Source organism: Amblyomma mixtum, chromosome 8 (genome assembly GCF_055824585.1).
Source record: "Amblyomma mixtum isolate Tamu chromosome 8, ASM5582458v1, whole genome shotgun sequence".
Classification (NCBI taxonomy): Eukaryota; Metazoa; Arthropoda; class Arachnida; order Ixodida; family Ixodidae; genus Amblyomma; species Amblyomma mixtum.
In genome coordinates this window covers 138,964,439-138,985,872 of record NC_143019.1, presented here as the reverse complement: position 1 = coordinate 138,985,872, position 21,434 = coordinate 138,964,439, and the positions used below count along the sequence as shown (strand labels likewise).

Sequence of the window (21,434 nt, the reverse complement as noted above, 5' to 3'; positions counted from 1 at the left end):
GTGAAAAAATTCAGAGGCTGCACCATCGTGGGCAAAAGAAACAGACCCCCCCTCCCCCCCCCCCCCCCCTCCAAGTTCCGACCCTTGCCTCTCTGCGTGGGTCCGCCACCTGACAAAAATTTGCTAGCGTTTTAGCTCCGGTTTGAACCTAGTGTGTACGCGATAGCTTCGCACACGTGGTTACACGTAGTAAAGCTCTTTATTCAGCGGAGGGTGTTTCCTTGTTCACGGCTACGAAGACACTGCGGTGATCCGTGATGAAGTTCGTCTTGGTTTCAGCTTAGCGTATCCGTAGGTTAGACTGCACAGTTTCTCGCTGCAAGATCGCCTATACATGAGCCCCACTGCGTCGTACACCTAGGTTGAGCTGCGGCTAATTCAAAGTCGAACCTTTGGTTTACACCTTGTATTGTCGCTGTCGTCTCTCCTTTTCGGGGCTTCTTCACGGCCCGATGACCTTGGCTTTACATGGCGTAGTGAAGCTATCGCTTCAAAACACTTCTGGTGTCGAGACTGGCGCAGTGGGCCTGTTTCGACACTGGAAGTGCTGGTGGCGCCCCTACGCACAGTGGCGCAGGTCGGAACTTGGAGGCAGGGTCTGTTACTTTTGCCCCCTATGGAACTTGTCTTCAAACGCGGGGCACCACGAATCTTGATATAGCGGCCCATAAAAATATTGGCAGTGGTTTAACTCTTCTAAACGTATTAGAGCAAAAGCTTTATTATACTTGGCTACGCTTGGTTAGACGCTTGAAACGCTTCGCAGGCGTTTCAGGCTCACTGTCAGCCACGCTGTCATTCATGGCAAAACTGCATGCGAGAGCGGCGTCACCTCCTTAAGCGAACGCCGCGTCACGTACATATTCACATGACCACATTCGGCGAAGCGGCGGTCGGCGCACCGCGGTCGGAGGTGCTGGTGGTGGTGGTTGTCACTTTGGGATACTCTGGGGAGGGGATGCTGGACGCGGGTTATGTTGCCCAATTCGCGGGATCACTCTTGGCGTCCAGGGGGAAGGGAATTGGGAGATGGTTGGGGATGGGGGGGGGGGAAATTGCTGTCGCTGTCGTCGCTGAGCTTGCTGCAATCCAGGGCTCCTCGGGGCAGCTGGCTGTCCGGAGTCACCAGGCAGCAGGCCCACCGCATCACCGCACCATCACCGCACCTGGTGCTGATTCCGCATCAGCAGGATCGGCACCAGGGGAGGGGGAGATGAACGTCAGCGCGCTCGAAGTGGCCGCGTCGGGGGCTTGCTGGAGGCAAGTAGCATGGCCTCCGACCAACCGCAAGGCTAGCCAGAGGCGCAGCAGGGACTGCAGGGCAGCCGGGGCTGTCCGCAGGCGGCCGCCACGTTGGGTGGTCCACGCGGCAGCAGGTGGAGACCGCAGGAAATTGCTACAGAGTAGCAGCGTGGTGGGGGTCGCTGAATACCGCCGTTTCCGTCGGCGCGCAGGGGGCTGCGAACACAGCAGTGGCGTTAGGCAGCTCGCGCCACGAGGTCCGGAGGGCTGTAGCAGACAGCAGGAGGCTGCACCAGGGAAGCTGCATTATGAAGTCGCAGGAAACCGCCATGAAAATCGTCGCAAAGGAACCCCGCGCACACTAGTGCGCGTGGGGTGGGTGTAGGGTGGCAGAAAGGCCGCTCTCGCATCCGGGATCAGCACAGCAGGCATTGAGGTGGTGGTCGGGCCGCCGTCATCGGTGTACGCTGTGCCGGCTGCTGGGGGTTTGCAGAAAAAAATGAGCCGACGCAGCTGCAGCTGGCGACGACGGCCCGGAAAAGCTGTCCCGGTGGGCGTAGACTACACAGCCGCCGAAGCGGCTGACGGGTAGAGATCTAGGCTTACTTGAAGTAGGAACGGCCGGTGGGGAAGCCCTAGTAGGGGCGGAAGGGCGCCCGACGGCGCTAGACGCGTGCGCGGGGGTCCTCGAGCTCGTCCAAAGGGCTGGCAGGAGGAACGGCCGGGCGCGGCAAGGGCTTGAGCGCGACGGCAACGTCAGGAGGCGCGAGTACTTCGCGGGAGGAGAAGCTGGAGACATCCGCTCTCCTCGGAGGTCCAGACGGAGCGGCTGCAGCTGCGGCGAGTCACGTAGTCTTACGTCACAGCCACATCTCCGGCGCTCCTCCAGCTGAAGGTGAAGCTGCAACACCCGATGAACTTGGCGCAACATAGCGTAGTGTAGCACTCGCTGCGAAAAGAGATCTTGTCGCACCTGGACACGACTGCGGGAAGGGATGACGTAATCTTATTCTGCGCTGGAGCGCGCTCGTTAGTTGCGCCAGTTATCGTCTGCGCTGGTGATCACCGATTCCATGTGAACCAGATGAAGCACTAAAGTTGAAGCACTAAAGATGAAGCACTAAAGAAATTCGAGAATCTACTTCATAAATGTGCGTGCTTGCATGGCTCCCAGCCAATAGGAGATGTGCTTCACGGACATCAAGCTTCGCTGGAAAAACCCTTTATCTCCGTCCGTGCTAAGCTCACCAAGTGCCTCTGCGCTATATTTGGCCCCAAAATTTACTCCAGTTTTTCTAAAGCTTGGATAGTTTGGAGCTCTTTCTATACATGAAAACTGGCCGCCACCGCTTTACCCACGCGCAACGCGATCTTCAGCGATAGCCTGTCACCGATTAGCGCTCAGCAATTACCCATATGTGTCAGCAGCGCGAACACAACGCAGGAAGAAGGAGGAGAAGATAGTACAGAGCGCTGACTACAGTGCTCATGACAGAGCGCTCTTTACCTTCTTCTCCTTCTTCTTCCTGTTTTGCGTTCGCGCTGCTGACACATGTGGATCGCAACCAACTAGCCCGGCAGATGGTGTTATTCAAGTACATTTCTTGTCAGCAAGGACGCCGCCCATAAAAAAACCTAAACTCCGTAGAGGAAGAGATGACATGTTCGCGGGTACAGATTTGCAGAGTGGCTTATATATGCCCCGCGATTAAGAACGGCCTTTCATCGCCTGATACGCTAGGCCTAAACGCACTGTGGCGATCGCCCCGTTCATCGCAATGCACGAAACCGTGGCAAGGAGCTCCAGAACAGGACCACGCCGATGGCGACTCGCGGATCCCGCGTAGACAGAGCATCAAGAAAGTCCGCCTTGAAGGTGTCACCTATATTATTATCAGTCCGCTTACTGCGAACATCCGGACATAACGAACAGACGACTAGAAGTACTTTGTTTTGGGCTAGTTGGTTCGTAACCATGTTTGAAACAGAAAGGCTTAAATGGGACGAGGACAAAAAAGGAACATGAAGCAGCAGTACAAGCAAACATGGAACAGATGACGCCTGAGAGCCATGCTCGTTACACGCGGGCGTGGCGGTATTAAGTTTCCAGAACGAAAATATACTGCTTACTACGCCATGTGACTGTGAGTCCTTATGGCAGTGAGTCCTTTTTCAAATCGTGGTTATCTTTTCCTGGGGGTACCCGGTATACAATACTTCTAAAAGGAACTCGCTCACTGAACGCCTACATTCTCGGAAATGTGGCTCTTCAAGGCCACTTGAGCCAAAGGGTTGCCTTGCGTGCTTTACGCCGCGCACCGTCTGGACGCACGGCCAGTCGCATTCTTCCGCGCCCAGGGCGCAGACCTGTCGGGTGCCGACCTTTCGCGGCTGGACTTAAACCACGTGAACTTCAAGTGGGCCACCCTGCGGCAGTGCAACCTGGCCTCGGCCATCCTCAGCCACTGCTGCTTCGAGGGCGCCGACCTCAGCGAGGCAAACCTCGAGGTGCGTGAGCGACCAGCACTTGAAGCTGGGTGTACGCAGATGGCAGAACGAGATGCTGCTATGCTCAGATACAACTCGAGAACGAAGCGGCAAATCTGTGCGTACCTGGACACTAACCACGGACTAACCTCGACGTCATGTAAATCGGTCGACGCTATTGGCGGGAGGGTCTCCTCCGAGGGGCATCGGCCACTTTGTCCTTGAGTTGTATACGAGTATAGCCAACTGGAACTCACTTGACCTCCCACAAGCCTACATCACCTGGACACTAACCACGGACTAACCTCGACGTCATGTAAATCGGTCGACGCTATTGGCGGGAGGGTCTCCTCCGAGGGGCATCTGCCACTTTGTCCTTGAGTTGTATACGAGTATAGCCAACTGGAACTCACTTGACCTCCCACAAGCCTACATCACCTGGGCACTAACCACGGACTAACCTCGACGTCATGTAAATCGGTCGACGCTATTGGCGGGAGGGTCTCCTCCGAGGGGCATTTGCCACTTTGTCCTTGAGTTGTATACGAGTATAGCCATCTGGAACTCACTTGACCTCCCACAAGCCTACATCACCTGGACACTAACCACGGACTAACCTCGACGTCATGTAAATCGGTCGACGCTATTGGCGGGAGGGTATCCTCCGAGGGGCATCTGCCACTTTGTCCTTGAGTTGTATACGAGTATAGCCAACTGGAACTCACTTGACCTCCCACAAGCCTACATCACCTGGGCACTAACCACGGGCTAACCTCGACGTCATGTAAATCGGTCGACGCTATTGGCGGGAGGGTCTCCTCCGAGGGGCATTTGCCATTTTGTCCTTGAGTTGTATACGAGTATAGCCAACTGGAACTCACTTGACCTCCCACAAGCCTACATCACCTGGACACTAACCACGGACTAACCTCGACGTCATGTAAATCGGTCGACGCTATTGGCGGGAGGGTCTCCTCCGAGGGGCATCTGCCACTTTGTCCTTGAGTTGTATACGAGTATAGCCAACTGGAACTCACTTGACCTCCCACAAGCCTACATCACCTGGGCACTAACCACGGACTAACCTCGACGTCATGTAAATCGGTCGACGCTATTGGCGGGAGGGTCTCCTCCGAGGGGCATTTGCCACTTTGTGCTTGAGTTGTATACGAGTATAGCCAACTGGAACTCACTTGACCTCCCACAAGCCTACATCACCTGGACACTAACCACGGACTAACCACGACGTCATGTAAATCGGTCGACGTTTTTTTTCGGGATGGTCTCCTCTGAGGGGCGTTTGCCACTTTGTCCTTCAGTTGTATACGAGTATATCCAACTGGAACTCACTTGACCTCCCACAAGCTTACATCACCTGGACACTAACCACGGATTAACCACGACGTCATGTTAACGGTCGACGCTATTGGCGGGGGGGTCTCCTCTGAGAGGCATTTGCCACTTTGTCCTTGAGTTGTATACGAGTATAGCCAACTGGAACTCACTTGACCTCCCACAAGCCTACATCACTTGGGCACTAACCACGGACTAACCTCGACGTTATGTAAATCGGTCGACGCTATTGGCGGGAGGGTCTCCTCTGAGGGGCATTTTCCACTTTGGATTAGAGTTGTATACGAGTATATCCAACTGGAACTCACTTGACCTCCCACAAGCTTACATCACCTGGACACTAACCACGGATTAACCATGACGTCATGTTAATGGGTCGACGCTATTGGCGGGGGGGTCTCCTCTGAGGGGCATTTGCCACTTTGTCCTTGAGTTGTATACGAGTATAGGCAACTGTAACTCACTTGACCTCCCACAAGCTTACACCACCTGGACACTAACCACGGATTAACCACGACGTCATGTTAATCGGTCGACGCTATTGGCGGGGGGGTCTCCTCTGAGGCGCATTTGCCACTTTGTCCTTGAGTTGTATACGAGTGTAGCCAACTGGAACTCACTTGACCTCCGACAAGCCTACATCACCTGGACACTAACCACCGACTAACCACGACGTCATGTTAATCGGTCGACGCTATTAGCGTTGGGGTCTCCTCTGAGGGGCATTTGCCACTTTGTCCTTGTGTTGTATACGAGTATAGCCAACTGGAACTCACTTGACCGCCCACAAGCTTACATCACCTGGACACTAACCACGGACTAACCACGACGTCATGTTGTTCGGTCGACTCTACTGGCGGGGGGGGGGGGTCTCCTCTGAGGGGCATTTGCCACTTTGTCCTTGAGTTGTATACGAGTATATCCAACTGGAACTCACTTGACCTCCCACAAGCTTACATCACCTGGACACTAACCACGGATTAACCACGCCGTCATGTTAATCGGTCGACGCTGTTGGCGGGGGGGTCTCCTCTGAGGGGCATTTGCCACTTTGTCCTTGAGTTGTATACGAGTATAGACAACTGTAACTCACTTGACCTCCCACAAGCTTACATCACCTGGACACTAACCACGGATTAACCACGACGTCATGTTAATCGGTCGACGCTATTGGCGGGGGGGGTCTCCTCTGAGGCGCATTTGCCACTTTGTCCTTGAGTTGTATACGAGTGTAGCCAACTGGAACTCACTTGACCTCCCACAAGCTTACATCACCTGGACACTAACCACGGATTAACCACGACATCATGTTAATCGGTCGACGCTATTGGCGGGGGGGGTCTCCTCTGAGGCGCATTTGCCACTTTGTCCTTGAGTTGTATACGAGTGTAGCCAACTGGAACTCACTGACCTCCCACAAGCTTACATCACCTGGACACTAACCACGGATTAACTACGACATCATGTTAATCGGTCGACGCTATTGGCGGTGGGGTCTCCTCTGAGGGGCATTTGCCACTTTGTCCTTGAGTTGTATATGAGCATATCCAACTGGAACTCACTTGACCTCCCACAAGCCTACATCACCTGGACATTAACCACGGACTAACCACGACGTCATGTTAATCGGTCGACGCTATTGGCGGGGGGGGTCTCCTCTGAGGCGCATTTGCCACTTTGTCCTTGAGTTGTATACGAGTGTAGCCAACTGGAACTCACTTGACCTCCCACAAGCTTACATCACCTGGACACTAACCACGGATTAACCACGACATCATGTTAATCGGTCGACGCTATTGGCGGTGGGGTCTCCTCTGAGGGGCATTTGCCACTTTGTCCTTGAGTTGTATATGAGCATATCCAACTGGAACTCACTTGACCTCCCACAAGCCTACATCACCTGGACATTAACCACGGACTAACCACGACGTCATGTTAATCGGTCGACGCTATTGGCGGGGGGGTCTCCTCTGAGAGGCATTTTCCACTTTGTCCTTGAGTTGTATACGAGTATAGCCAACTGGAACTCACTTGACCTCCCACAAGCTTACATCACCTGGACATTAACCACGGACTAACCACGACGTCATGTTAATCGGTCGACGCTATTGGCGGGGGTTCTCCTCTGAGGGGCATTTTCCACTTTGTCTTAGAGTTTTATACGAGTATATCCAACTGGAACTCACTTGACCTCCCACAAGCCTACATCACCTGGACATTAACCACGGACTAACCACGACGTCATGTTAATCGGTCGACGCTATTGGCGGGGGGGGTCTCCTCTGAGGCGCATTTGCCACTTTGTCCTTGAGTTGTATACGAGTGTAGCCAACTGGAACTCACTTGACCTCCCACAAGCTTACATCACCTGGACACTAACCACGGATTAACTACGACATCATGTTAATCGGTCGACGCTATTGGCGGTGGGGTCTCCTCTGAGGGGCATTTGCCACTTTGTCCTTGAGTTGTATATGAGCATATCCAACTGGAACTCACTTGACCTCCCACAAGCCTACATCACCTGGACATTAACCACGGACTAACCACGACGTCATGTTAATCGGTCGACGCTATTGGCGGGGGGGGTCTCCTCTGAGGCGCATTTGCCACTTTGTCTTAGAGTTGTATACGAGTATATCCAACTGGAACTCACTTGACCTCCCACAAGCTTACATCACCTGGACACTAACCACGGATTAACCACGACGTCATGTTAATCGGTCGACGCTATTGGCGGGGGGGGTCTCCTCTGAGGCGCATTTGCCACTTTGTCCTTGAGTTGTATACGAGTGTAGCCAACTGGAACTCACTTGACCTCCCACAAGCTTACATCACCTGGACACTAACCACGGATTAACCACGACGTCATGTTAATCGGTCGACGCTATTGGCGGTGGGGTCTCCTCTGAGGGGCATTTGCCACTTTGTCCCTGAGTTGTATACGAGCATATCCAACTGCAACTCACTTGACCTCTGTTATAGTATTGTAAGTGGGCGAGCTTGGAAGCGCATGCCGAAACGGGTCACCGACGTGCCCTGAGGAGGGCGCGGGAAGGGGCGCCCGTAAAGCGACAATACACGTTGCTGGCGGAAGTCAAACTGGCTCCTCTCCTTGAAAAGCGAGGGAGCGTTTATTTCCCTTTCCCTTCTTCCCCGTGCAGCTGGGTCCGCTGACTTGGGGAATCGTCACACTCCTCCCTTTGTTATGAAGCCTGCTGCACGGCACTGGTGTCGAGCGGCGCTTGTTTACGCCTCTATAGTCCGTAGTAGATAAAAGGCCTCCGGACCCGGGAAGACCGACGAAGCTGGGGGTACAAAGGAGCCGCACTTGACTGCTGTTGCGGCGCCGAGGCTGTTGTAGACGGCTCGGTGCTTAATGAGCAGATAGGTGGGCACAACTGTTCCGTGTCCGTTGTCGCTGCCAGTGCAGGAAGAGGCTCCTCGTCGTCGGAGAGAACGCCGGGGGTCCTTCGCGGTCGCACATGGTCCGCGTGTCTGTTCCACAGCGTTCCGTCTTCGAGCTGTACTTGAAGCGACGAAGAACTTGTGGGATGGCGAACCGTTCCGGCAATCCAAGCTGGGCCTGGTCGGAAGTTTCGAACAAAGACGGGCTCGCCGGACGAAGGCAAAGAGCTTTTGCGTGCGTTGCTGTCGCAGCGCATCTTTTGCTTCAATTGTTTGAAGTCCACATGCGCCCTTAGGCCGGGGTGCATTCGTTGAATGGGCGTTTGCAGTTGCCTGCCCATAAGGAGCTCAGCGGGAGGCGACCCAGTAAACGCGTGCGGCGTTGTTCTGTAAGAAAGCAGGATCCTGTCGATGTTTGTTTGGAAATCGCCAGGCGCTGCCTTCTTGAGCTTCCCCTTAATTGTCTGCACGACGCGTTCCGCTGCTCCGTTCGATGCCGGGTGGTATGGCGGGATAAGAATACGCCGTATGCCGTTCTTGCTCAAGAAGTCAGCGTACTTCTCGCTGGTGAATGCGGTGCCGTTGTCGGAGACAATGATGTCTGGAATGCCATGTGTGGAAAATATGCTTCGCAGGCATCGAATTGTGGCGTCCGCTGATGGTGCATGAACGGGAACCACCTCTACCCATTTAGAGTAGGCATCGACTAGGACGAAAAAGTAGTGTCCTTGAAATGGACCACCAAAGTCGACATGCAGTCTAGACCATGGTTTCTTTGGAAACGGCCACGGATTAGAGTGTGCTTTCCTTCCCATTCTCTGGTGTTTTTGGCCTTTGAATGTGCCTAGACCCTCTGAAAATACGTCCTTGTAGCAAGCCAGCAGCTCATCAATGCTCGTAAGTGAGTCAACGGATCGGACTTCATTGAGGTTCAGCTGCAGCGCACTGATCCAGTTTCGTCCGAGAAGAGTTGGACACTGGTCTGGAGCTACAAACAAAGGCAGTGTTGCCTCTCTTCGCCCGAACTGGACTGGAACGGTAACCTTGCCCTTAACGGGCGTCAGTCTTCCGCAATAACTCTTCAGAATCACGTCTGATGGATCTACTGAGAGCTCAGGAAACCGCTGTTGGAATGCGGTCTCCCCTATTACGGAGACACTGGCCCCCGTGTCCAGCTCCATTCTAAGAGGTCTGCCTGCGACTTGTAAAACTGCGACAAACGGAGGAATTATTTGGTCGCTTTTCATCTGCCACGTCTCGTAGACCTGTGACTGGATTTCAGGAAGATTTCCACTCTCTGCAAGGCTGTGAACTGGCTGCTTTTGTTGCCTCTGCGTATTGTGCTTCATTGACACGTTCTTTTGCTTCGTGTCGGTAGCCCTTGAGCGGCATACTCTGGCCAGATGCCCGATCTTGCTGCATGCGTTGCACCGGGATTTTGCGTGCCGGCATACTGTTGCGTAGTGCGGCTCTCCACAGCGATAACAACTTATCGTCTGTTTCATTTGTGCTCGCATCGCACTGTGAACTGGCTGCGCTTCGGCCATACCCTGGGCTTGCATCAACATGCTTGAGTCTTTTTTCGCCGTCTCGATTGCAACTAGGACCTTGACTGCAGACTCGAACGTCAGGTTTGGCTCTTCAAGCATGCGCCGTTGCATTGGCGCGTCATTAATGCCGCAAACGAGTCTGTCCCGCAGCATGTCAGAAAGGAAGGTGCCGTACTCACAGTTTGCTGAAAGCTTTTTCAGTGATGCGATGTAGTCGCTGACAGATTCATCCGGTTGACGAGAGCGACTGTTGAATCTGAAGCGGCAGACCACCACGGAAGGCTTAGGAATGTAGTGGCCCGACAGCACGGTGAATATCTCGTCAATGGAGACTTGATCTGGAGTCTTAGGCGTCAGCAGGCTCCGTAGTAAGGAGTAGGTGCTGGACCCGCAGCATGTCAGGAACACGGACGGACCTTTTCTTCTCCTCTGGAACACTGTTGGCGTCGAAGAAGAGCTTGACTCGCTCCAAGTACTCTGTCCAGGCTCCTCCTTCCCCGTGGAATGGCTCCAATGCTCCGTAGGTCGGCATGGTTGCAGATGATGCGATGTCGGAAAACTTTTACCTCGTCGCCAGAATTGTTATAGTATTGTAAGTGGGCGAGCTTGGAAGCGCATGCCGGAACGGGTCACCGACGTGCCCTGAGGAGGGCGCGGGAAGGGGCGCCCGTAAAGCGACAGTACACGTTGCTGGCGGAAGTCAAACTGGCTCCTCTCCTTGAAAAGCGAGGGAGCGTTTATTTCCCTTTCCCTTCTTCCCCGTGCAGCTGGGTCCGCTGAATTGGGGAATCGTCACAACCTCCCACAAGCCTACATCACCTGGACATTAACCACGGACTAACCACGACGTCATGTTAATCGGTCGACGCTATTGGCGGGGGTTCTCCTCTGAGGGGCATTTTCCACTTTGGATTAGAGTTGTATACGAGTATATCCAACTGGAACTCACTTGACCTCCCACAAGCTTACATCACCTGGACACTAACCACGGATTAACCACGACGTCATGTTAATGGGTCGACGCTATTGGCGGGGGGGGGGTCTCCTCTGAGGGGCATTTGCCACTTTGTCCTTGAGTTGTATACGAGTGTAGCCAACTGGAACTCACTTGACCTCCCACAAGCCTACATCACCTGGACACTAACCACGGATTAACCACGACGTCATGTTAATGGGTCGACGCTATTGGCGGGGGGGGGGGTCTCCTCTGAGGGGCATTTGCCACTTTGTCCTTGAGTTGTATACGAGTGTAGCCAACTGGAACTCACTTGACCTCCCACAAGCCTACATCACCTGGACACTAACCACGGACTAACCACGACGTCATGTTAATCGGTCGACGCTATTGGCGGGGGGGTCTCCTCTGAGGGGCATTTGCCACTTTGTCCTTGAGTTGTATACGAGTATATCCAACTGGAACTCACTTGACCTCCCACAAGCCTACATCACCTGGACACTAACCACGGACTAACCACGACGTCATGTTAATCGGTCGACGCTATTGGCGGGGGGGTCTCCTCTGAGGGGCATTTGCCACTTTGTCCTTGAGTTGTATACGAGTGTAGCCAACTGGAACTCACTTGACCTCCCACAAGCCTACATCACCTGGACACTAACCACGGATTAACCACGACGTCATGTTAATGGGTCGACGCTATTGGCGGGGGGGTGGGTCTCCTCTGAGGGGCATTTGCCACTTTGTCCTTGAGTTGTATACGAGTGTAGCCAACTGGAACTCACTTGACCTCCCACAAGCCTACATCACCTGGACACTAACCACCGACTAACCACGACGTCATGTTAATCGGTCGACGCTATTGGCGGGGGGGGGGGTCTCCTCTGAGGGGCATTTGCCACTTTGTCCTTGAGTTGTATACGAGTATAGCCAACTGGAACTCACTTGACCTCCCACAAGCTTACATCACCTGGACACTAACCACCGACTAACCATGACGTCATGTTGTTCGGTCGACTCTATTGGCGGGGGGGGGGTCTCCTCTGAGGGGCATTTGCCACTTTGTCCTTGAGTTGTATACGAGTGTAGCGAACTGGAACTCACAAGACCTCCCACAAACCTACATCACCGATGCCGACGACCGCGGACAAGGATCCGCCTAAAAGAGACACCGAGGACGACTCCATCAAATTTTTTTTTCGGTGTAAAAATCGATTGTAGGCTGTTTCTAGGTGTACTGTTGTTTGAACGACAGCAGAAGACGCAGTATATGGTTGTCGAGACAATTGGGTTTAAAAAGAGAATTTGTTTTTACTGCTACCGGCAGTCAATTCAAACTTGTTACGTCACAACCTGTAGGGCCCTGTGATCACCTACAGGAAGTAGATGGACGTGTAGTCTAGCGTCAGGGGTCGGTGAAAGAAAACTGCCTTGCCACCGCAATCTGTTTGTGAAAGCTGCTGATGATGGTAGCAGCTGTATTCCAGTTTTGTTTTCCTTTCCAGCTTATAAATGCTCCGTATTTGATCAGAGTAGTCTCTTTGTTACTAGAATGCAGTATCCCATAGATACAGGCTATCTTCATTCCGACCTTCAGAAGTGGAATGTGGCCCTTAATATTCGCTAACTGAAATCTGCTACACATTGGAGCTTCCCCAAAAAACATTGGACTAACATCATTACCACTTGGAGTTTGTCAATTCACTCTCGCCTTGCCATCTGCTAGCCGTCCTGGTTAGCTTAGTTGGTAGAGCGACTGCTCCGGACTGGCGATGGTCCCAGGTTCGATCCTTGGACCAGGACGAATTTTATTCAACTGCGAATCTTCCAAGAAGGCTACTTAGCTTTCCTTTGTAGCCGTATCGCTGCGCTTAGGTGGATGCTAATGAGGAATTACTCCGTAAGTTAAGCTAATCTCTTGCCAGAATTTACAGCCCGTACGCCTGTCGATTCTGTCAATATAAAAAGAAACTTAAGAAGGAACGATGCAGCCTGCAGTCCCATTCAGGACTGCGTTGCTATAGGCCAGCCTATATTCTCACCTATTTTTCGTCCTCCCAGAAGGCGCACCTGATCGCAGCCAAGTTCACGCGTGCCACCCTGAAGGGCGCCAGACTAAAGTCGTGCACCATGGGCAACCCCACTGGCCCATCCGAAGACAACGCCGACTTCAAACGTAGGCACCTCTTTCACACTCTCACTGAACCGCACCAGTGGGGCTACTGGCATTTCAGCTTTCATGTGGCATTATATAAATGGCGCTGGAAAGCGCTTATCGCGATGTAATTTTCCAAACAAGCTAGACTTACTTTACAGCTTTGGCATCACACTGCGACAAGCAACGCTGAATGCTTCAGAGTGGCGTCACGGACAACATCAATTACATCATGCGCGGTCTACTGGTCAGTAAGACAAATGAACGAATAAGCGAATATGTATACGTTCAAAAACGGAAACAGCTGTGGCTGCACCTCTTGTTACAGGTGGGAACCGACCTATGGGTTTTTTTTTTTACTTTATTTCTGCGGCACTAGCCGCCGCGGTGGCACAGTGCACTTTATGACGCTCGGCTGCTGTCCCGAAAGGCGTTGGTTCGATCCCTGCCCCGGCGGTCGAATTTCAGTGGAGAGAAATTCCAGAGGCCCGTGTGCTGTGCGATGTCAGTGCACGTTAAAGAACCCCAGGTGGTCGAAATTTCTGGAGCCCTCCACTATGGCGTCTCTCATAGCCTGAGTCGCTTTGGGACATTGAGCCCCTGTAAACCGTTTTTTTTTCTTCATAATACCGCACAGATGGCAAGTTTCGAAATAATTTGAATAACTTCGGCTTGAAGTTTGCCACGGTTTCCAGCTGACGTTTGCCTTGGTCTGCAGAGAATGGGCGCTAAATGCATTTCATGCCTGAGACATTCAGTGTCTTGCCCCACCAGCTATAGCCAGGCCCCTTCAACGAAATCCTGTGGTTGGTGGCTGCATGAAATGATGAGCAAGGTGACATGACTGATGCACTGTTGCAGGGCGCATGACCAATGTGGCCCACTCGTGGCCCGTTAAACCCCCACAGACAACAAATCATTTCTTCGGCGGCACCGATGTTACGCGAGTTCCAACCGCCGTGTGGCGCTTCGGTCTGCGCAGAGGCGAATCTGTTGGGCGCTGTGCTGGACGAGAGCAAGATGTACGGCGTCAACATGAAGGGCGCCATGCTGAAGAACGCCAGCATGCGCAACTGCGACGCGCGAAACGTCAACCTTTCCGACGCCAACGTGGAGGTGAGCCCCGATCCTCTGGAGGGCCGCCATAGTTTATGGCTTGTGTGCACGCTTTTCAGAGAACTGTACAATGCCGTGTCGGACCTCTCGGCCTTTCTTCAGAGCTCTCATTTATTTATCCAGGCAGAGCAGAACGGTGGGGCTAAAAACAAACATGCAGAAAACCAAAGTAATGTTCAACAGTCTAGCAAGGGAACGACAGTTCGCAATTGATGGCGAGGTGCTGGAAGTAGTAAGAGGATATGTCTATTTAGGGCAGGTAGTGACAGCTGATCAGGATCAGGAGAGGGAAATAACTAGAAGAATAAGAATGGGGTGGAGCAGATATGGCAGGTTCTCTCAGATCACGAATGGCAGTTTGCCAATATCCCTCAAGAGAAAAGTATACAACAGCTGTATCTTACCGGTACTCACCTACGGGGCAGAAACGTGGAGGCTAACAAAGAGGGTTCAGCCTAAGTTAAGGACAACGCAGCGAGCTATGGAAAAAAATGATAGGTGTAACGTCAAGAGATCGGAAGCGGGCGGAGTAGGTGAGAGAACAAACGCGGGTTAATGACATCCTAGTTAAAATCAAGAAGAAGAAATGGGCTTGTGCAGGGCATGTAATGCGAAGGCAAGATAACCGCTGGTCCTTAAGGGTAACGGAGTGGATTCCAAGAGAAGGTAAGTGTAGCAGGGGGCGGCAGAAAGTTAGGTGGGCGGAAGAGATTAAGAAATTTGCGGGGATACGGTGGCCGCAACTGGCGAAGTATGGGTTAATGGAGAGACATGGGAGAGGCATTTGCCCTGCAGTGGGCGTAGTCAGGCTGATGATGATGATGATGATTCCCTTACCGTCACTAAAAAAATGGATCAGTGACTTGACGGGCACCGGTTGTGCTGGCAATGGTGAAGACGCTTATTCATTCATAGCTTTGGAGGGCTGTATCCACTTGGCTGCCGAGCCCCAGGACACGTATTTGAATCCCTGCTGCATTTTTATGGCGGCGAAATGCACAAACGGGATGTCAGTACATGTTGAAAGACGCCAAGTTACTGCCTAGTCCACCACTACAGCGCCTCTTACAGCGCGTGAGCAAAGTTGTATGTTAATCCCCACATACCGTGCCATATACCATTGAAGTCGTCAAAGAGCCCATGACGAGGGCAGCGTCAGGGTTATGTTTAGAAATATGAGTCGTTGGCTTTGTGGGGTTTCTGAAACTCTGTTCGTTTTTCTTCAACTGCTGGTGAGGACGATTAAGCTTTGTTTTAAATTTTGTCTCATAAATGACAGAAACTGACTGGTGCAGGTCGCGCAAACTACGACGTGCTTTTCTGGAAGCTGAACGATGGCCGGCGAAAGTGAATGGTTAGAGAGAGAGGGAACAGGAAAAAAAAGGCAGGAACAGATAGGACACAGGATTGTATAGGAATGTGGAAAGTGTTTCGGAACTCATATGTGCACATCTATAGGAGTAGCAGAGTACACGAGAATTAGCGCTGTATTGCAGTTTTAACGCGACAGTGCTAAAGTTACGCAGAAAAAATGGCGGTGGTTTAGCTCTGGTTAAACCTGGAAGATGGCGAAAGCAACGAGGGGAGAGAGAGAGGCGATGGAGAGCGCGCGGCAGCGCGGCGGCTCCGGCACGCTAGCTATGCGCCGCTACTGCGCATGCGCAACTGGCGAGCGCGGCGGCGGCGCCTCTGAATCACCCGTGCAGCGACGGCGGCGGCGCGTCAGTGTGCGCCGTGTGACGTCACTGCTCCTCGCGCATGCGCAGCATGGCCTTTCCTCAGCACCGCGAAATGGCTCGGCGACTCGCGTAGTGTTGCTTTCGCAATAAAATCCGGCGTTGTCGGCGTTGTGAGCGAAAAATAGGGTGGCGTAGGGTGGCCACCCGTCGGGCCACCAGTGTCCCAGTGTCACGTGACCCTGTGACGTCATTCCAACCTGCCCACCGGATGGTGAGCAAACTGACCACCGTGGCAGGGGGCTGTTAATGACTGATCGCGAGAGAGTTTGCTCGGGAAAAGCAACTCGGGTCGCACAGCCCCCCTGTGGCCTTCCATCGCAGAGCAGTGGAGCATCCCTTAACCGTTGCACCATTCCGCAAGGAGTGCTGTGGGTACTCCCAGGCACCTATGAAAGTAAAGTTGAGAGTGACCAATTTCGCATGTGAACAGGTGAAGGTGGGCTAATTGGCGGCTGACAATGGAGTGCATATTGCAAACCCCCCAAAGACGAGGGACGAAGAGAGGAAAGCACAGGACAAAACGCGGCACTTCAACTAAGGTTTACTATAAGGAAAACCATATTTATACAAGATTCGTAATCACACCTGATAAACAGCAGGCACCATCACATTATACAGGCACGTGGGCGCGCGTGGCACAAATTAGAATCTAGATAGTTGAATTATACAGGCACGTGGGCGCGCATGGCACAAATTAGAATATATATAGTTGAATTATTTCTTGAATAAGGATACTGAAGTGGTGCTTATGCACCGGTCGTCTTCTTTTCTTATGCAGTAGGCTTCAAAAATTTCCCTGCTAAGCTGGGTCGTTAATTTTTTCAGGACAATTGTGTCGCGGAACCTGGGCGTGCATTTGCGACAATGGCGACAATGTTTTGCCAGTTCCCCGCCAATGATTCAACGGCTGCGCGATGCTCCTGAAGTCTAACATTCAGGCAACGTCCTTAGTTGAAGTTCCGCGTCTTCGTCGTTTTGCGCGGCTGCAATATGCACTCCATTGTACGTTCGCATGTGAAGGCATTAATTCCTTAAAGGTCAAGTGTTCCCTCCAATCTGCTATCGGTGGCCACAAAAGGCCGCGGCTTGTAACGGAACAGTAGTTTTGTAACGGAACAGTAGTCTGCAGTCTCTGTGCGTGTACCCGCTGCAGTAAGAGCGCCTTTTTACCCACCAAACCAAAAACCTCTCAGAGACGTCTCTGAGAGATTTTTGGTTTGCTGAGAAGCCATCCAGCATAGAATCATTTCGCCCTGCTTTCTCCACGCATTTCCTCTATAATCAGACTTTTTATAAGACTCGCTGCTTACTGATTGTTCACTTTAAGAGGGTTTCAAATTGGGCTAGTTGGTAGTTAACATAGTCACACATAATGGCTCTTTTGAAAAAGACGGGTCAACACAGGGGTGACACAAAGTCTGGTGCGCAAACTGTCAACTCAAGTTTTTATTGCGATGAGCACACATATGTAAGCTTCACATGTCATAACAGAAATCACTAAAAAACAGTTAAGCAGCATTTTTGCAATCATATCAACAAGCATAAAAAAGATTTTATCCTAGCTGATCGGTTTACATTTGTTAATACTATTCCAAGTATTGCATTTCCTGTTTGGAAAGCAAAACCGAGGGGTCACACAAGTCCCTTTTCCCGATTGTCCCTGTGTTGTCCCAAGTCTTTTTCAAAAGCGCAGTTATGTGCGACCATGATTATTCACGTTGGAATTGCCAAGATGACACTGGTTCCCAGACGGCGTATATTTGGTGTATATTCAATGCAAGCATGCTACCAAGCAACTCTAAACCAAGCTCTGTTGAACTTACAGGACTGCGACTTTGGAGGGAGCGACCTGACGGATGTGATCCTTGGAGACTGATCTGCACAGTGGGATCCCCACAATCATTCGTGGACAGAAGTGTTTTGCATGCGCAAAATAATTGTGCAGCGCAGACTGCAATTTTCAGCGTCTGTTGTTCTTTCTTTTTGGATAACGGTCTAAAATGCCACTGCAAGCTTTGGTGTCTGTTGACAGAAGTCGATCTTCTAAACTTTGAATGAAAGCAGTAAGGCCCCACAAGCCGTGCCAAGCAGCCAAAACAATTAATGACCACCGAAAACGCTAAAGGTTCCAACAAAAGACTGAAGCCTGTTTTGAGGTTATGCTGGAACCACATGAAAACAGCGCAAACTTCACGAAGGACGCAGAAGAGGAGACGAGACACAGACGAGACAGCGTCTGTGCCTCGTCTCCCCTTTCTGCGTCCTCTGTGAAGTTTGCGCTGTTTTCGTGTGACCGAAAAACCGACTAGCTCGTGATGTGTTCTTATGCTGGAAGGTGAAACATGTAGTGTTATAATAACCAAATCAGTTACGGCATCACCACAAACAAGGAAGTGTAATTTAATTCGGCGCACTACATTACGTGCGACTAGATGTTTGGCGGTGAATATTATCATATGGTGGTGAAAACGCTTTGGATAATGGACGAGCAGAGTGGAGAATTCAAAGTCTACTTGCGCCCCCAAAGAACTTGACAGCTCGGTGGTGGTGGTAGCAATAAGCGTGCTCAATTTAAAAATGGCAAGAAACCTTCGAGAAAAGGCGCCAAAAGTAATTAGAACAATCTCGGACAATGTAGAAGCCATTTTATTAATTCTTTATGGTACTGCAAACCGCCCGAAGGCATTGTTATAGGGTGAATGTTACAGGGTCAAAATGCGAACAATGGTTAAGGGAGAAATGTATCTTTGCAACAAAAGCAGGTAAAACACACCATAATCGAAATCTGACTTCTACAAGTCAGAATGAAGCGCAGTACAGAATGAAGCGCTTAGACTAGACAGCAAGTTGTTGTAGACATAAAAAAATAGCCTGGCTTAGCTTATGGTTAAGCCTTGGATGCGAAGCATGCCGCCGGCGGAGGCTGCGCGTCCGCAAGCGAGCGCACGAGTTGAGCCCCAGCTTTCACAGCTGTTGTGACGTCATATCACGTGGTGCGCCGATGTAGGTCAAGTGGTAGCTACGCGGCCGCGCGCGGCGCAGCAAGGAAGAGCTCGGTTGTGCGACTAGTATGCTTCGCATAAAACTACAGAGGATGTTTACTACATTTGAATCAGTGTGAAAGCACGGATTTTTGCTACGTAGAAGACGACGATGGCCAGGCAGTGTCGCGGGACGGAGTGCTCGCGCTACGCGAATAGACAACAGACAACGGACGATATTGCACAGCGTTGGCGCCCATCGGATCAGTGCTTACGCACTAAAAGGCAATACAGAAAACACACTGCAGAATGCAATACAGGGTAAGAGTTTTAAAGCGAAAGCTTTAATTACTACTTGCACTTTCAGCCTTTGCCGGGGCGCGGCGGTGCTACCACCGGCGCCTAATGCCTGCGCTCTCCGCTAGGAGCGCAACAGGTGCTTTGTGACGTCACGCCGAAAAGAAGGGCGACCAACTCGCGCGGTGCCACCACCGGCGCCTAACTCCTGCGCTCTCCGCTAGGAGCGTAACAGGTGTTGTGACGTCACGCCGAAGATAACGGCGACCGACTCGCGCCGTCGCAAGCCGCGGCGGTGCCACCACCGGCGTGGCCTCCGCGATCGAAGTGCACTTTTGAGCAACGGCGCGCGCCGCCGCCGGAGCAGATCGCGGCGGCCACGACCACGGGGCAGTTCCAATTGAAAGGAAAGCTGGTCAAACATATGTCGGTGAAGCGGACGCAGTTTCCACTAATACCTGCCAGTGCAATGACCATACACAAGTCGCAAGGTGGAACCTTCGATGGAGTCCCCTACGAGTATGCATCCAACCACCCCACAAATTGGTGTATGTAGCCTTGAGTCGTGCTACGAGTTTACAAGGCTTATATCTTACATACAAGGATGGATGCCGACAGTTCACCCATAAGGGGCCTAATCCCGACAAGTTTCTCGTGGCAGAAATTGAAAGGCTAGAAAACCATAGGTTGGTCACTGCGTTCAGTCGTTGTGAAGACTTAATCGCCAACAGTGAGGTAACGGTTGTCACATTGAACGTAGCAAAATCGTGGTTTGAGCTAGTTGGTACATCTTCAAAATTTCACCAGCACTGCGACTAGGAACAAGAACAGAGCGCTTGTCCTTGTCCTTCCTTCTCTGTTCTTGTTCCTAGTCGCAGCGCTGGTGAAATTTCACATTGAACGTGAGATCCCTTGCTGCGCATCAACACGACATAGCCACAGATACACTCTTAATGTCAGCTCATGTGCTAGTATTCACTGAGACAGGGTGCTCTGGGGATACTCCAATCTGCATACATGGGTTCAACTTTGTCGGAAGGGGGGGGGGGGGGGGGGGGGCTAGGCACGATAACCAAAGTAGAAACGCAGGGGTATGCATATACGTAAGGCAACGCTTGGAAGCAACCGTAGTGACACACCCAGTGCCTACCGAAGATGGGGAAGCAGTGTGTGTTGAAGTGAATGCTTTGGACTTAGTTGTGGCTGGTGTCTACATCTCACCGCAAACAGGAGACGATGCTGTACTCAAAACCCTCGCAAACGGCCTGCCGAAGCGCACCGATAAAAGAATGCTCATATGAAGCTTGAAAGCACAAGCTGATGGGCGGGTTGGTTATTCATTGTTTGATTTTAAGCAGCGCAAGGCCGAAAGCCAAAGAAGAGAGCAGAGAAAGAAACGGACAACACAGCGCTGAACTAACAACTGACATTTATTTGGCACGCTGCACGTATAAATACATTCAGGCACCAAAATAGAAAACAAAGCAAAGAGCTCATTCATGCACTGGGATTCTGCACGCCAACGCAAGCTAAGATGTGCAATTCAGGAAGCGAAGTTCTTTTTGAGATAAAGACACTGATGGAGCGCTTACACATGTGTCACCATACGTCTTGATGATCGAAGCCTCGATTATTTCACGGCACAGCTTATCTCTGTTCCTATCCACAACACTGCAAAATTCAAACTGTGGGGTGCACTCGCACTCACGGCAGTGCATGCTGAGGTTACGGGACTCTTTTATTATCAACATTATTGAGGTGCTGCCTAAGCCTATCATTTAAGCACTGTCCTGTCTGGCTAATATAAAACCTATTACAAGTGAGAGGAATAGAATACACGGCATTTTTTGACACTTCACGAATTTGCACTCATGATTTTTCGGGCAAACGGGGATAGTTTTCCCTGGATTGTTGACACGCATGCACAAGATTGATAACTTAATGGGGGCCGAAAAAACAACATCCACTACGACTCTTTTTCCAACACTTTTCAAATTACGTGATATCTTGTGGATATAGGGAATGGCTGCTACTGGCTTACTTGTTTGACATTCAGGGCTCGGGGAGCATTTCAGTTTCTTCAACAAAACATCGGCCACAGAAGAAAGAACATGAAGCGGATAGCCACAAGCAGTAAGCCTCTCTACCTGG

General features: G+C 51.6%; 1 protein-coding gene across 1 annotated transcript in view; it reads left to right on the top strand.

The window, feature by feature from the left end:
* LOC149334614 (uncharacterized) overlaps nucleotides 1-17,963 on the top strand; it is a 133,752-nt gene extending 115,789 nt beyond the window's left edge. Inside the window, exons 10-13 of the mRNA XM_089557963.1 lie at nucleotides 3,601-3,750; nucleotides 13,057-13,171; nucleotides 14,133-14,266; nucleotides 17,831-17,963. Coding sequence (XP_089414089.1) covers nucleotides 3,601-3,750; nucleotides 13,057-13,171; nucleotides 14,133-14,266; nucleotides 17,831-17,881 — 450 coding nt within the window. The 3' untranslated portion in view covers nucleotides 17,882-17,963. The remainder of the gene's footprint in view (nucleotides 1-3,600; nucleotides 3,751-13,056; nucleotides 13,172-14,132; nucleotides 14,267-17,830) is intronic.
* The last annotated feature ends 3,471 nt before the right edge of the window (nucleotides 17,964-21,434 follow it).